Source organism: Agelaius tricolor, unplaced genomic scaffold (assembly GCF_023055355.1).
Source record: "Agelaius tricolor isolate 1412-34295 unplaced genomic scaffold, bAgeTri1.0.p SCAF_24, whole genome shotgun sequence".
NCBI classification, from domain to species: Eukaryota; Metazoa; Chordata; class Aves; order Passeriformes; family Icteridae; genus Agelaius; species Agelaius tricolor.
In genome coordinates, this window is record NW_027269284.1 from 7,351,211 (window position 1) to 7,369,159 (window position 17,949).

The 17,949-nt window shown below is 37.1% G+C and overlaps 1 protein-coding gene across 7 annotated transcripts in view; it reads left to right on the forward strand.

The window, feature by feature from the left end:
• The window catches only part of RGS12 (regulator of G protein signaling 12), an 85,780-nt gene that overhangs the window by 27,654 nt on the left and 40,177 nt on the right, over positions 1-17,949 (forward strand). For 5 of the 7 annotated variants that reach the window (XM_071447443.1, XM_071447439.1, XM_071447438.1 and 2 more), the window contains exon 4: positions 14,879-14,900. In XM_071447443.1, the coding sequence (XP_071303544.1) occupies positions 14,879-14,900 (22 nt within the window). Of the gene's footprint in view, positions 1-4,277; positions 4,411-8,272; positions 9,032-14,878; positions 14,901-17,949 lie in introns of those variants that run through there. The other 2 variants (XM_071447442.1, XM_071447441.1) reach the window with 2 other exon arrangements.

A 17,949-nucleotide genomic window follows, 5' to 3' on the forward strand; every position in this document is an offset into this window, starting at 1 on the left:
GGGGGATTGCAGGCAGGGGATTGCACTGTCTGGGCTGCCATGCTGTCCAGCATCATTTGGTTTCACATTTGCTTCTCTAGACTGCTCTATTAAGAATTTCAGACTCTCCAGCCTTCCCCAGAGGATCATCCTCAGGTTTTTACTTTGGCATGTGGGATCTTATCAGGTAGTTTATTTATATCTCTTTGAAGAAGGAAACATCATGCTAGTAGTATACATTTTATTTTTCTTCACAGATTGTGCTCTAGCATTACTGTTAGGTTTTTGCTGGTATTCTATACTATACCATAATTTTAAAAAGATTTTCACTATCTGCTCTTAAGTTTACATGTATAGACTTTTCCATGGAAAGTTCTTGTGCTCCTGACACTGTTTTGTAAAGTATCTGACAAAGGTGGGTTGGTCAACAGATCAACAAGTTATGTGCAACCTCTTTATTGTGAATTTGAGGTACTTATTTCTGCATACAATCTAGAATGTTAAACTGTGCTTTTTTTATCCCAGACACTGAGAATAATGGGATTTATTTTCTGTTACTTCAATTGGTGAAATGATCATTCTTCAGTAATGTTACTGTTTACTGTTTTCTCCTGCTTTTGTGTTATTTTCTTTACTTCAGATTCTGGAGAAATTTGCCATTTAAATGTGCATGTAAGAGGCAGAGTAGTCAGAGAATGTGCTGAGAGCTGGATCTCATCTCTGCTTTTTCTGTGAGGTGCATAAGGGCAGTGCTCATCACAGCAGTGCTCACCCCATGCTGTGGTGCTCGAGAAGAAACCAACAGTGTTGCCTAGGATGGGTTCCTTAGGGAATTAGGCCCCCCTATGTGCAAAGGCAGTTGGGACACTACAGAGAAGTTTCTTCTTGAGAAGGCAATCAGTAGATTGTCTGACCCTGCCACTCAAGTGCTTATCACTTTGCCCAGGATTTTTCTCCTGGGAAGCTGAGAAGCCTCAGAGAAAAAGGCAAACAATATTATCTCATTTGCTTCTCCTGTGTTTTGCTTCTTTGGAATGCGGTTGGAGATTGTTTATCCAACATGTGAATTGTTTTTGACTTAATGACCAGTCATGGTCAGGCTGTGTCAGACTCTGAGGAGAGAGTGACAAGTTTTTCTTTAGTATCTTCTTGCCTTCTGTAGGTATCCTTTCTCTATGCTTTAGTATAGTTCAGTATAGTATTCTTTTATATAATATAGATCATAAAATGATAAATTAGCCTTCTAAGGACATGGAGTCAGATTCATCATTCCTCCCTTCGACAGGGTCGCAGAAAATACCACAAGTGCTGTCTGAGCCTTATTGGCTCTAGGCTTGGCTCTCCAGCACAAGCCCATTTCTGCCACAGAACCAGAGACACAATATGTGCTTTCAGGTACTAGAGACAGACTTGTATTCTGTATAAATGAATTTTCTTTTAGTAGCCAATACTGCCATTCTTAAGATATGTGATTAAAGGGACACAGGTGAATTCACAGGCTGTAAATATCTCTGCAGTTTGTGGAACTACAAGGATCAGACAGGATGAGCAAGTTCAAGTATCCACCTGAATCTACAGAGGGGTTGCATTCCTTAGTTCAGCAGTGTAAGATACTGGGATTTGGCTTTGGCTATGTTATTTTGGTTCTGGTTTCCTTGAGTAGTGACAGAACTGTCAATCCTCACACAAATGGAGCTCTTGTTAGGTTGGCAACCTCTCAGGGGTCTCTTTTTCCCTAACCAAGCATTCTTCAAAAATGTGGCTTACTCTCTTTGAACTTACTCTCTTCCCTCTTCTGGGTCTGAGGCATGTGACATTAAGGCAGAATAATGCTACTATTTACTGCACTGATTCTGAAATGCAGAACTTTTTGCTGCTTAAGGATGATCCTAGCTGCAGTTTCTTATATTACATTTGTTGATTCAAGGGCATCTATTAAGGCTCCTCCCAAGAAGGTGAGCAGTGAGGTGAAGTTACTCCAGGTAATAAGGATGAGAGCAGTCTCTGAGGATGAGACCAGGCTGCTTTTATAAGTCTGAATGACTGGGCAACAAAATGGCAGATGAAAATGTATGCAGATAAATGTAAAGTAAAACAAATGAGGCAAAATAGCTCTAGCTTCATATAACAAATGATATATATGTTTCTTAGGAGACTGTTTCTTCTCAGAAGTGAGGTCTTTGAGTTATAAGGGAGAGTTGCATGTAAACAACAGCTCAGTACAGTAGCAATGAAGCAAAATCCTGTCTTACAGATTATTACAGAAGGAATAGATGATTCCATTGCATACAACTGTGGTTTGTTTTTCCATACCTGGTCTCTTTATTTTAAAATGCTCTGATATATTAGGAGAAGAAAAGATTTAGAAAAGTGTAAGGAAGAGTGGAAAATCATGGGTGGCATAGGAAAAGTATTTGGGATTGATTGCTCATCTCTCCTTCGGGACAAGAAGTCGGCACCATTAATTAAAGATAGCTGGAGCCAGGAGCAAAACAAACAGGAGAACACGACTGTTCATGTGGGAGGTGAGCTGGTCTGTGGGATGCCTCACCACTGAGTGCTGTGGATGCAAGAAATTTGCATGTCCTGGAGGGAAAGTGGACAAGTATTTGGAAAAGAGAGCCACTGGGGGTTATTAAGGAGACAAGCCACACCAGGTGCAGGAAATCTCTTGAACTAAAAATACCTGGAGTCTGGGAGAATGTCATCAAGGAAATGTCTGATATGTTGCCCTGTGCTGCTCTTTGGTAGGCTTCCATGTGTGGCCACTACTGGAAACATAACGCTGGGTTTGATGAGCCCATGTTCTGAACTGGCTGTGTGCAGGGATGTGAGGGTGGACAGTGCCTTTCCCTGGCTGTGGGACTGTGGTGCTCTCTTGGCACAGGAGCTGTGCTGCCTTTGCCTTGCTGGGAGGTTGTTGTGAAGGGCTGCAGTACCTGCTGGTGCTGGTGCCCGCCCTGGGCACTGGGAGCATTCCCTGTGTGTGCTGCAGTGCTGGGGGGATGGCTCTGGCCACTGCCCTGCCCAGAGCTGCTGCTGCTGCTGCTGCTGGATTGTCCAGGCAGCTCCTGGAATGAGTGGCAATGAGGAACTGCCTGACTGGTTTGGTGTCTCTCCATCCCTGCCCTCCCTCACTGCTCTTCCTGTTACCTGGTGAGTCTTTTGACGTGACAAAATAATAACTAAGGAGGGGTTTTTGCTCTCTGATGAGACCTGGCTGATGTTTTTAAGGCTTTCTTGAGTGAACTGGATTGGTTTTTCTAGAACATAATCACAGAATACATACAGCACATATTGACAGCATCTGCAAATTGTTTCTGATTCTCTCTCATGCTTGAACTGCTGGGATTTTGGGTAGGAATTTGTACCACCTAATTTTGACTGTCCTCATGCATTTATCTGTCCAGTGAAACTACAGAAACAAAAAGGAGTCAGCTAGAACTTTTACTAGAAGCTTTTTGTTTACTTACTAGCATTTCTTATTCACTATTAAATCATTAAAACATTTCACTAGTACTTCTAAAACTTAAAATATACAGTGAAAAGCCTATCTGCAACTCCCTTCTGGACAAAGGAGCTGCCGAAGGATGATGTTTAAGGATTATTTTTGGGCAGAAAGTGCATGCATTTTTTTTCTGAAAATGCACAGATATTGCAGGTCTGTCTGGAGAGTAGGTGTGGTATTGAAAATTACGAGAGTAATGTTTCACTTGGAACACGATCCTCGTAAATGCCAGTGCTCTGCTTACTCACAAGAACACGGAGAGTTGTGGTAGGATGAGATAGGTTGCACAATCTGCATACATGTGATTGTAATCACTCCAAGACACGTACCTACATGCCAGAAAGTGCAAGAAGTTTGCTGTGAGTCTTACATGTCTTAACAGTCTATTTTTTAAAGTATTTTTAGATTATATTTTAATTATTTTTAGTAGAGATTGGTGACTCTGTTCATCCAGGTAATATGCTCATCAAAGGGGAATGTATTAAAAAAGGGAATACTTGGGATGAGAAAGCGATGTTGACTCAATGCTGAAACAAGTTTGGACAAACCTTTAGGACAGAGTCCTGTAGGCCCTCAGTGAATGTATTTTACATTAGCAGATTCCTCAGCGGGGCTGTTGTCTTTACAGAAGCTTTATTGTTACGCAGGACCTGCCTAAACACCATTTTGAAAGCTGCCTGTTCCTTTTGATGAGAAGATACAGAACCAGTACTGAGGGCGGGGAATGTGCTGGGGAGGGAGGAGAATGCGAGAGGTGTTGATAGGGCAGCAGGCAGAAAAGCCTCATTTTTTCACTGGACTCTGGAAGAAGTAAATATGTGTTCAGAAAGAGCGTAACAATAAAGTTGAAGGGGCTGTTTCTTAACCATGAGATATTAAACCATTTATACATGGAGAAAACTTTTACTGATAGTCAAGTGTCTGTAAGTATAAAGTTTTGTTTGTCTAAAGCAAGCAGAAAACAGGAATGTGGTTTAATGAGTAGCCTTCCTAGCTAAGAAATCTTGCAGTGAAATATGATAAATTATGCTTCTCAGGATTCAATGAGGTTTTAAAGAGACAAAGTTCGTAAGTATAAGTATTTAAGTTGACTTTCTATATAAGCTGTTATAAAATTAAGAATACACCATTTTTCTAGCCATGTTTAAAATTCTTTTGCAGCACTGTATTGTTTTAAAGTGAGTGTAGTAGATAAACCGATATTTCTTTAAGTTTTTTTATAAACCTTTAACTTGATTTTTATTATACTTGCACGTGTTTCCGTAAAGCAAAAATGTCTTTACAGATATGTTACCTTGTAATTCTTACAGTGCTTTTTTAAAACTTGTGCAGCTAAAGGGATTTTTCTTCTTCCATCTGGAATTTTATCCAATAAAACAGAATCCAGATGGTGTGAGTTATTAGAATAACTGAAAATAAATGAAAAGTATTTGTAGAATACAAAATTTCTGAAGTGTAGAGACTTAGATTAGTTTTGGCTTGTTGTTGCTCAGAAAAACTTATTTTGCAAGTAAGCATACTAGCTGTGTTATCTAATTTTGACATTGTAGTCTTATTTTTTCTGTCTGTATATATCAGTATAAAATTGTCTTAAATGCTAAATTATGGCAGCAAAATTTTCCCATTTTAAAATCAGGAGGGAAATAAATAGTTGCAAACCATGGATAAGATATTATATGCATTATTTACTTAAAATATTGTAATTTTTATTCTAACTTTTACATTGATTTCCTCAAAATCTATTAATTTTTAGGGACTACATCAGTAGTAGGAAATTCAGAAGTGACTAAATGTGTTTCAGTGATCTGTCACTTAATCATATCCTCTTTAAAATGCAGTTTACATTTAGTTTACTGTTGGACTGCAAGTTACCTTCCATTTGGATGTGCAAGTTACACTGTTTCTGCATGTTTTTATTATTGGAGAGAATTCAGTTGTCTTAAAATGTTGATCAACAGAAGGGGAAAATAAAACCAGGAATTGTTCACAAACATTTTTGCAAAAAGTATATTTTTTCAGTTTTCATTTAGCAGTCCTGGAGAATTATTTTTCAAACTTTATAATATGGCTCATAGAATTAGATTTTTTTTTTTGTTTTAGAGTGAATTTCTGGATGGCAAACCTTGAACTTAGTACTTGAGAATGTGCACAGCAGTGTGAGCAGACAGCAGAGGGCACTGGAGCAGTGGTTTGCATCACTCCCTTTGCTTTGCAGGATTTACTGTGGGGGAAGTCTCAGTGTCTGACAAGGCAGCTTGTACTTCACTTATTTATACACCAGCAAGTTCCAGCTAGTTCAGCTTCAAAATATTTTTGTTAATATTGCATTGGAATAGGAAGGGCTCTTATTTCAAAGTTCATAGAGGGAATCCACAGTGTCGTAAATGAGAGAATCTTTCCTCTTCTCATCAGTAGCACATATGGGGTCTGTTTATTGTTGAGTAGCTGACAAATCATTGACAAAAATATATTTAGACAGATTACAGAAAATTTGGAGAATTAGGGGAAAAAGCATTTTATTTTATGGCAGAGTTTTCTTAATTTACGTGTAGGCTTTTTGATGCTTTGCTTTTTATTTCAGTAGCTGGGATCAGTGAGCTCAATCATATTCTTAAAATGTGGCTGTCATGCAAGTAGTTGTTACTTTAATATGACATTAAAAAAATCCATGCTTGATGAGATTTAAGATTTTTGGTGTTGCATTCTGCCAATGTCTCATTTAGTTTAGGACTCTGTGTGACAAGGAGCTGGTCCAGGGGATTGACACTTTCTGGTTGCCTGGTGGTTTTTGTGCCTGTTTTCTTCTTTTAGGAGTCAGGGATATAATAAATCCCATTAATCTTCTGACAAGTTAAAACTTATCCAGGCTCCCTGTCATTCAGTCTTTCTCTTCAGCTTTTTCTGCTCTGAAAACAAATGTACAAAAGCAAATATGAGCAGGAAGTGGAGGGGAGGGTAGGAGAGAAAAACAGATCAACCTTATCTGGGGTCACTCCCCCTTCCCACAGTTTAGCTCCTGAGCAGATGGATGTGGGTTTACAAATGTCGTCTTTGGTGGAGCTGAATAAGGCTTTTAAAGCTGTTGTACCATATTTTAACACTTCCCATTAATAGCTTTGCAAATCAGCACTCCTTCTGCTTTTGACCTTTGACCTCTGAGTTGCCTGCCCAATTTACAAATAAGCTATTCAAAAATCACAAGATTTTATATCTGTAGCTGCTGAAATAAGCTGTGGAAATGTAGAGGGATATGAATTTTTTAAAGGGCTGTCGATGCCACATGACACTTCATAGCCATGATCATTAAGTGCTGCTGCCTAATTGCTAGAGCTTATTTTTCAGTGTTGGTAGAGCTGCTGTGTGGAAAAAATGGGGAATTGTAATGCTTAGTTCAGTGAAACAAAATCAACAATTCTTCATGTCTGTTTAAAGGAAGGGATTATTAGGTTTACAGTGCTAAAATGTGTAAAACATTGCCCACCCACAGTGTTCCCAACAACATTCACTGCAGTGGCTCCAGTGAGCTGCTGGTCCTGCAGCTACATCCCACTGTTGCATATGGGGTCAGTTTTCTCTTATTCCTTCTTATGGGTAACATTCTCTCCTGTTAAAATTGTTCAAGTACTTTTGGTCTTTCCAGGTGATTCCTAGAGGATTTAGGTTGGGTGTCAAATCCAGGTGCTATTGATAAAAGTCCTATTTTGTGTTACCCCAAAGGGGTTTTCACAGGAAAGTTCTTCAAGCATTTCTGATTGTGATTATTGTACACCTGATTATTTGTAATATTGGTGCTATCTAATTAAAGTACTGACAATGAAAATATATTTTGCATCCCACTTGGTTTAGTGTCAAACAAAATGCAGTATTTAAACAGCTCTGGCATTTTTTTCTTTATGAAATTGCACATTTTGAATACCTGTCGACACACAGTAAAACTATTCTGTGCAAGTACCATAGGACACTTGCTTCTGAAATCCTAGAATAATGGAGGGTGTAATTTGTAGCTTTTAAAAGACATTTCTTCCTGTCTACCCACCCATTTGTTTCCATTGCATTTGTCATGGTATTAAATGCTTGTAGGAGCATTCCAAACTGCAGTGGTGTGCCTATTCAAACAAGTAATCAATCAAAAAAAGTAACTTTCTATCACAGCAATTGGCTTATGTCTCTAAAATTCTAGTTAGAATAGGCTTCATCTGCAAGGGAATTAAATTTCTTCCCCGATCACTCTAAATTAAATTGAGAAGATTAAGTTTTTCTGTTAACCAAGTCTCTCCATCCTAAGTGCAAAATGAAAAGATGTGCAGGCTTTTACATATTGGATGTAGCAAGTCAGTCTCACCATGAAATATTGAGTAAAGGCTCTTTTTTCTCATTTTCTCTCTTTGTAAGTTCCAAGTAGCATTTGCCTTTTTCACAGGGTGGTTTCTGTATTAGGGGCTCAACCTAGGAACTGCATGGCTGTGGGGGGTTCCACATGCTGTACAGAACAAGGGAGAAAGTTCCTCTTTCCTAAATGCACGTCCACCTAGGGCTTAAGGACATCCCACTGGCATAAAAATGCCCAATAATCACTCCCAGATTGCCATTCTGGGGTTTATTTTTAGCAGAAAATTGTGTTCTGATTGCTTTAAAAATAACAGCAGTGAATGATTTAGGTACTGTCAGTGTTGTGGACAGCAGCAAACTTCCTGAAATGCTGTACTTTCCATATAGAGTCTCTTGAAGACACCGCTGTCACAGGCAAGTGAATTGCACTTCCCTCTTTCATTACAAGGAGCCTCTTTTGCTCTCTGTTCCTCAGGCTCTGTGCACAGAACTCTCCTGACATCAGCTGAGCACAGGTTCAGGTCCTGAGGGAGGAAGGGCAGAATAGAAGTTGGTTTCTGCAAGAGGAATTTTGTCTTTAGTGACAAGAGGCTACTCCTAGGTTTAATGAAATGTACCAAGTCTCCCTGTATTGCAGATTTTTATGTGCAGTTTACAGTGTTAACCACTGAAAAGTTAAGCAGAATGGACTATTTGAGGTCCTATTTTGTTCTGGCTTGCATTATGTAAACCTCTGAAAATAGTGATTTACTATGTAAATGTTTCTCTAGCTAATGTTAGGGTGATTAACTAGTGTTTTTTTGGAAACTGTCTTGGAAATCTGTTTTATTGAATACAGGACTACCATAGGGTTCAGCGTCGTTTTATATTCCTGATTTGTTATAGGAAACGTTCTCAAATACAACCAGCATGATTTATATAAAATGATCGAGCTTTTCTGGTGAGAGATAATTGAGATCTAATCTGAATCCCTGACGAACCACAGCTTCCTGCATTGGCCTGTTGCTATTGGTAACATAAAGGGAGTAAAATAGAACTTCATACGAAATGCCTTTAAACTTTACTGGCATGTACAGGCATGGAACAGCGTTGAATTTTTGAGTTTAATCTTTGAGAAGCCGACGTGTTAAGGAAATGCTTTTTCCATATTAAGTGAAGATGAATTTAGGAAGAGTGCTGCTAGGAAAAATAACTGCTGTTTCTTACGAGGAGCGGGTAAGTGATATGAATTATATTTAGCTAAAGCAAGGCATTGTTGTAGTGAGAAATTAGAATAGGCTATTGTTATTGGCAAGAAATTAGAGAAGAATGAGATCAGCTTCAGAATGCTTTTTGCTTAGCCTTTAAGCTTTTTTACTTTAAAGTATTTGAGTTAAAATTCCTTTGTAAATGCAAACATTGGGTTTTATTCTCAGAGAAAAGTAATACTATTATACCAACTAACACTGAGATTTTGATATGTATTTATGAACTATGCACAACATGTATAGAGCTAAAAACCCAGTATGTTTATAATGTGTGCCTATTATTTAATTATGTGCAATATATTTTGTATATGCTTTCTGTACCATTATATCAATATTGTATCTCTAGGTAAGACTGTATATATTTTGTATATATCTTTATAAAAATAATTTTAGGGATCAATTTGGCACTTAAGGTGCTGTGTTTATATGTGATAAGATTGGTTTTGTTTGGGGTAAAAAGTTGAACATTTATTTCTTAAGGAATTCCAAATGTCACATCATTTATTCTTTATATGTTGTTTTTATAGATTCAAATATTTGACAAAATTATATGGAATGTATTCAGTAAAGTTATTGTACAGTAGTTGTACAGTATGTTTTTCCTTCAGAACTCTTACATATAGAATGCTTTTGTGTTAACCGTTACAAATGCAATTTGGTGGTAGAGAATTGAAAAGTAAAATTGTGTAATAGTCCTCCTTTAAGTGGCATTCTGAAGGGGCACTCTTCTCAAAGAATTATAAATTATTACATTAATTGCAATAATATTTTGAAATGGGGATTAAAAGCCTGTAATGTTATGCTACTTTTTAGGTGAGAAGTACATTTGGGATTATTTATTTGAAAGAAAAACTAGCAATAGTTGATGAGTAATGTGGCTTTATTTTTTATTTAAAATGTTAGAATTGTATATACCATATTTTGAGGCATGATCTCCCTCCCCATCCAGAGTCCACTGAAGTTCATGGCATGAACTATGTTGATGCTGTAATATATTTGAAAATACATATATATCATGTAAATCCTGGAGTGATGTGACTGAAGACCTGGGGATCTGCTTACAATTCATTCCTTGGCAAAAGGAGAAGTTGCTTCAGGTGATTTAAGAAGTAGTTTGAACAAAGCTAGATGCAAGCAGATGGTCAGCTGAGTGATAGGCTTTCCCTGAGATAAGTGACAGAATGTTTGAAAGTTGGCTCTTTGTATTCAGCCTGTAAATCTTCAGATCCCAGCAGATTTCCTAGCATTATCCTCTATTCTGAAATCGTATGAGAAAATTAGTTTAGAAGGTTGGTGGAGCTAGGTGTGCTATTCTAACCTGAAAGGCTTATTTCAGGGACTTTATAAAATAGTGTGTGAAGTGATGTTGTACTGGGTAAGTAACAGATTCTGGCAGCACTCAGAGAATTCTTTGGATGCAGCAAGAAGTCGATGCTTGTATTGCAAGAAAGTGTGCTTTGGAAAGGAGACAGAAAGCTCATTCTGAATCCCTTTTATTCCAAATCTTTCTGGATGCCCAGGAAAAGAATAGATGTTTCTGTTTAGTCTGTGATTCTGTCACTGTTAGAATAGGAGAGAGAAATCCATCTTCACTCTCCTTACAGATTTCACCCTGTGTGTCTCAGGAGGAGTGGGAAACAGAGATGTTTCTTGGCTCAGGAAGGCATTCACCCCCACTGTAATGGCACTGATGATTTCATGTTGCTCCATTTTATTGCTAAGGCCTGGCATTTCCCAGTATGTGTCACCCCTCAGTATCCCCCTCTTTCCCTTTGTTCTACTCCAGTATTTGAGCATGACTTCGACTTGAGTGACAAACCTTGAGGTGGAGAAAAAGGAAATTTTTGTATTGTGTTACCTGGGTAGTTGTTCACATGGATTTATTTGCTCAATATAATCTCTGGGCTATAGGTGGGGTATTTTTTGGTTTCTGCAGGATGTTGTCATGGCCGAAATGGACAGTACCAAGTCACTTCTCTGGGACCTGATCCATGTAAAATGGAACATGTAAGATGGAACTAAGTGGATAAGAGTTTCTGTCACCTAAAGATGTCAGCAGACAAGCTTCATGCAGAGGTGCACACATCTAGCAGGCCATGAAAGCTAAAAGATACAGGAACAGAGCCTGTTCCAACCTTATGAACTTCCAGCCTTATGAGTTATTCTCCTCTATGCCCTCTCTCCCTTTGTACCTTGTTGTTGGTGCAGGGTACTATGTTGTCTACTTCTGTTCTGGGAAAAAAATTAAGTACTCACAAACTCCCTGATAATTACTGTAAGCTTAAACTATTTTAGATTTGTTGCTAGCAGATCCTGAACACAACATCAAAAGCTCACAGGCCCTTCTGGTTTTTCCACCTAGCAAAGAGAGATGATGCAAAGGGAAAGGTAACGTGTTTTCTCTTATTCAGAACTTTATGCTATCAAATACATGCTGCAGCATTTGCCAGTTTAGAGAGACCTAGAGCATCTTTTATGCTGAATGGTAACTGGGAAGCCACTCTTCAGCTTGCTGGCCCTGCCACTGAGCTTCCCTCTCAAATCCTGCCATGAAGTCCCTGGAGCGGAGTTGCATCCCCCAACTTTGTGGGGTGTGTGAGTGTCTGTGTAACCCAGCTGTTAATCCAGGTAGATGAGCAAGCAGAGTTCCCATGCAGGGATATACTGGAAGGCATTTTAGCTTTCCTAAATTAGATTTTGTTAAATTTTGATAATTTGTTGCCATCAGATTCCTGGCATATACCATGGGCTTCTTCCTAAACCAATTTGGTAACTGGGGTAATTGGAAGAACCAATTTCAGTTCTTATCTGGTTGTGAAAGATTTGATGGTTTCATACAATTAGATTTTATCTCTGGATGATAGCTCATAGGTACATTCACAACATATATGTTCTGGCATTTGGAATTAGATACTTAAATATTTTTTAAAAAATCCTCACATTAGCCCTAACTGGCACAGAGTCATGCCCTGTCCTTCCCCCTCTTTCAGAAATGGCTGCTTACAGGAGCTTTTCAATTTATAGCTTTCTGATACGTATGTTTTTCAATAGGTGGTTCTTAACATGTGTGCAGTGTTAAATTTCATCAAATAATCAAACTTTTTATGTGTAGCACATCAAATTTTGTCCTAAAGAGCCTCCAGTGGTGGGAAACGTGAGTGCTGAAGAATGAAAAAAAGCCCCCAACATAAACTGTATTTTTAAAATGAGATCATCATAGTATTTAAAAAAATCTGGTCTTGCAACTTATACCTTTCAAAGACAAATCTAGACAAGTTTCAGCTGAACAGTTTAGAAGAGAAACTTCTTTGTCTGAATGTGGACTGCATGCAATTTCTGACAGGTTTAAACTGAGATTTCTGAGTACTCACAAACGCAGTTTGAACATATTACTGTGAATTCTTGCACAGTAATTACAAGCTTTAGTTTCTAGGCTTTATTGAATTAGGTGGATTTAGTTACACAGATGAATTGAAAGAAATGTTCTTAAGATATATTTTATTCTGTGATCTATAGAAATAAACGGATAATGCTTGGAACACGATAGGTATCTTTAGTGACTCTGTACTGTAAAATATATTCCTCCTATAGGTGCTTTCCTAAAATGTTCTGACATAAAAATTACTAAGGCCCTGCTTGGAGAGATTTTAAGATGCTGATATATGTAATGTAACAAGGCATTTAAAATAAACAAGCAAAACCAACCTGTGGTCTGTCGAAAGTTCACTGCATTAACTTATGCTAAATAGATTGAGATAAAACTCTCAGTGTCCACTAATGATTGAGCTTTTCTATGATATTGCACCATTTTGTCTTGAAAATTATGTTTTATAATTGTTAACTTCCCAGTTTTTGACAGAAGTATTATAAATATTCTTTCTGCTATCATGAAAATCCTAATAATTTTGCTTCATACCTTTCAAAACCATGAAGAATTGTACTTGGTGTTTCAAGCTAGGTTAATGAAAGCTAACAAAGTATATGAACATTCCTAAAATATAGATATTTCGAAAGGACTTTGGGTTTTTTTTCTGTCTAATGTGTAAACTGATACTATTACTTTACTTTGAGTCATCATTTTCTTTGTTCTTTTAGAAATGACATTGAAGTTGTTTATTCATTAACTGTACTGTACAGTGATGTGCTAAGAAATTAGAAGCAATCACATTTATAAACCAGATTTCAGTAATGCAAATTAAATTTCCTAAATTACCAACATTAATTAAGTTATGGCTTCTGAATTTATAACATGATCACTAGGCTTATGTGCAAAATAGAAGTAGAAAAGATGTCCTAAGCCCCACTGAAGGATTGTAACCACAACCATATTTTTGATACCTGAAACAAAGCTATGAAAGGGAGATGCTTGGAGATACTTTTTGTTGTATTATTATTCTTCACAGATCCAGAGGCATTTATGTAGTTATTTTTTCTTTTTTTTTTCCATTTTTTGTTTTTAAATTTTTTTCCATTTTTTCATTTTAAAAATCTTTTTCATGAGAGGTGTATTTGTGTTTATCTGAGCCAGCACCAGGGGAATGATGTCAATGGAGGTGAGTTTAGATTTTGAAAGTTGCAGAATAGCTCAGATCCTGTCCTGGGGATGGGGACGGTGAGGCCACACCGAGGCTTTGTAACAAATTCTTCAGAGAGTTTCAACAGCAGGGTGAGAGCCTGCAGTGAAAGAGAGAAAGAAAAGAGAAGATATTACTGAAGGTTTTTGTGGATTTTGAAGAAGAGTGGGAGTGTTTGTTGCCAAGGCTGAAAAATGCAAACTATGGAGAGGTAGCTGTTAGCTTGAATTGTGTTTATGTTTGCGCTTTTCTTCTTGTGTGTGTTGCTGACCTTGAAGAAGTTTTAGATACTGTAGGGTATTCTTTCCTGCTTTTTAATGAGCAGTACAAATGAAGAGAGTATTTTTTAAATATTTAGAAGGTTTTCTAAAGGTTCAAGGACGCTTTCAATGACCAAGAAAAGATTGGCCAAACTAAAATAAAAATACTTTCTATTAGTCATTAAAAAAATCAATGCAAATTTAAATCTTACAAATCATTTGTCCAGACTTCACTCAGCTGAGTGTCAAGGTTCAAGCATTGGAGTACCTAATTGGGAAATGGTCAGTACTTGGATTTAATGAGGTATCAGATGCCTTGAGGTCATTTATGATCAAAGTTGGGAAGTTTAGGGTAGATAAGCCCATAAACTTCAGCATTTCACTAGAATACGAATTGTCCTTGAAAATCTGATGTACAATATAGGTAGAGGTGGTGAGGAGTTCTTATTGCAAGTCAAGTTCTAGCTTATTGCAAGCACTCTGAACATCCTTTTGGTTCTGTGACAGGCAGAAGTGACTGGCAGGGAAAGTTTTCAGAGTCACCTCGCTGACAAAACACTGAATTTTCATTTTAATGCTACATAGCCCCAAATTAAAAATTTAATTCATATTGTTTTCCAGTCTTTGCAGGTCAGTTTTAGGTATCTTCCTTGTCACAAGTACCAACTGATTGTCTCTGCCCCTCTAAGAAGGACTTCTGGGAGCAGTGTAGTTACCACAGCAGGAAATGCTTCTTCCAGTAAATATTGGTGGGATCAGATCCCAGGACAGTAGTGATTGAAAGGGCTGAATTTCATGCTGGGGAGAAAACAACTGTGAGAAATAACAGCTGGCTTCTTTAGATTTTCCTCTCTAATATTATCACTTATTAATAAGATTACAAAAGCAGCCAACACTGCAAATGCAAGATGAATCTCAAAGATTTCTGATACTTGCCATGAAACTTCAGTAACACTTCTCTTCTTTTCTTTTTTATTGCAGTCAGCAACTGTTTCTGATGGAGGTAAGCTGAAGCTTGTTTTTACTTTTATAATGAAAAATAATCAATTTTCCACATTAAGCAACATAATATGTGGTAAATTATTTGATATATTACAAGATGTAAGTCCAAGGTGGTGCAGAACTCTGTGGCTGCTTTGGGAACTCTGCCAGAGAAAATATTGCAGGCTTGTGTTCACATACTTTCACTGGTTTATTTGCATAATATTTTTTTTGTACATTTATATATGCACATTTTTATTATAACTAGGCTTCTTCATTCACTATAATAGAGGCAGAGCTGGTAGACTTCTGTGTAATTGGATGGTAGATAAAATCTCATTTTCTGTTTTATTGTCCTTTACATACCTTGTTTGCTTTAAAGAGATGCTCTGGCTTCTAAGTTGTAAGCTGTGTTGGTACATTTGCTGAGGTTGAACTTTGTTAAGTGTGGTCCTTTTTGAGAAGGGGGTAAGTAATTTGATATTTGTAAATTCCCAGCATGGAGCTTTTGCATTTCTGGAATACTTCTAAGTAAACTCCTCTTTATTGCACATAAGCGGGTTTATTTTGATTTTAACATGCCTTTAATGTTTTGAAGGATGTCCACTCTTTGTTAAACATTAGAAAATGATTTCTCTGAAGCTTTGAAGTTAATTGAAACAGTTTAAAAAGGCTTCCTTAATGGAATAAAGGAATTTGTATAGTGGAGGGTATAAAGGAGATGGATTTTCTCCTTGTCTTCTCTGTCAGGAGTTGGTTCACTTGATCCTGCAGAAAAACTCATGTATTTTTGTGTTTACTGTTCTTTGACAACATTACAAGACAAATTTATTAAATAAAAAGGGCAAAAGGGAACAAGATGTGTTGCTGTAATCAGTACAGTGAAATTGAAAAAAAGTATTTGGAATGCTAAGGATAATTTTTTTATATTACATGCAAATGTAAATAAAAATTAGCAATATTATTTACAAAACTTTTTCATATCCTAATTTCTGATTCTTTACAAGACCAAAACTGCACTTCAGAAAAACGTTGCTGTTTTGGTCCTTTTGCTGGAGCCATTTTCCAGTGGCTGACTTGGTCAGGTATTCTCCTTCTCTACTGCTGACACAATCTAATGCTTCACTGTGCTTCTGTCTGGATGAGAAGTAGACTCTGTTTGTATTGTCTTGTCCACAAAATGATAAAACAACAAACCAGAAAATAATAGTGTTTATTCTGCTTTCTATTAATAAAATGTAGCCTGTGTTTTTCTGGGAAAAATACGTAATTTTTTCCCCCCACATGTTACCTTGATATAAAAATCAGAGCAGACCACAGACTTTCTGATTGTGTATGTAGTTGTTGAGGACCAAAAATTTGATTGATCTTTTTTTAGGTGAAATGCAATGTACTTGTGTCTTGTCTCCACAAGTGGTCTTGTTCTGTGTTAATGAAAGTTATTTTGTTGCTTATCCAGACTTGGAATCCCTGTGATAGTACTCATACAATAATAATGTCAAGATTTTTATCCTTCCAGCTGAAAATTTATTTTAAAAATACTGCTTATTTTCAGTTCTTCCAATATGATTTGTGTCTTATTCCAAATCTTTAGGTAGCTGTTTTCACAATTAATTCTATACAGTTTTTTGAACTCATGAAATCTTAGGGCCATGTAAAGTCACAGAGGTGAAAAACAGCCAAGAAGTTACGTGCTGTTTTCTGCTGCATTCTATTCCCTGTTTTTTAGCTAATTCAGAATTTAACATGAACTCTCTCTTCATTGTTAAATGCTACTGAAGAAGGGGGATAATTTGTGTAAAAAGTGGTAGTTGAACTATATTGAATAATATCAAATCCATTGAATATTGAATAATATCAAATCCATTGAATAATATCGAATCCATGCTTAAATACGCAGATAATGGGTTGGAAAAATAGGAGCCAGAGAGACTGTAACCAGAAAAAGTGAAATTAAATGAATTTCTAATTCATTTTGAGCTGCATTGAGTAAAAAGTTGTGATTCATGTGTGAATTATATTTTCTAGCATTTACTTTCATTGAGTATGGCACAGCACAGAAATTTTTTCAGTTTTCCTTAATCTCACTAATACAGAAATAGATCCACAGACTTAGACATTTTAGGGTATGTTTAGTTTAGGAAATTTTCACCAGTGTAACCATTGGTACAGCACTGCATACTTCCCTTCCTAGACTAAATCTTTGTCATCACAGAATCACAGAATGATTTGGGTTGGAAGGGACTGTAAAGGTCAACTTGTTCCAGCCCTGCTGCCATCCAACCTAGCCTTGACACTTCCAGGGCTGGGACATCTACAGTTTCTCTGGGCAACCTGCTCCAGTGTTATCATCACTGTCAGAGTGAAAAATTTCTAATATCTAATCTAAATCTATCCTCCTTCAGTTTAAAGCCCTTTGTCTGCTCTTGTCAGAAGTCCCTCTCCAGCTCTCTTGTACCCCTTATAGGTACTGGAAGGTGCCCTAAGGTCTCTCCAGGACCTTCTCTTCTGCTTAGTATTATTAATTAATATTATTATTTGTACATATAGTTAGATAGTATAAATACTGTTGTTAAGCTTTAGTTTGGGAAGAAAATTAATGTGTAAAAAACAATTATGTGTTTCTATAAACCTCCTCAGTATGGTGGGAGGCACAACAGTTCTTTGTACATTTTCTTTCCAAAGTCAATGAAGATTTATGTCATATGGCTTTTATTGTGTTAGAGCCTGGCCCTGGAAACCATCTAGCCCTTTGTTTTTATTTTATATTTTACATCCCAGCTTGTGCAAGGCTGGGATGTTCTTATCAGCCAAAACTCTGCACTTGGGTATTGTCAGATAGCTGATTGTAAATTAGTGTTGTTTCCAGATGTGCTGACCAGTGGCAGCTCTTAACTGTAATTGATTTGTGTAATGAATTGCAGACAATCAGAATGCAAACTGTAATAATGCTTAGATGCAAGATTACTGCAGTAGATCAACTAATCTGCTCTAGGGGTAGCAGGAACCATTTGATGTTACTACAGTGACCTGTAATTAGCAGGTTTCTCTTATTTCCCACCTCAGAAACT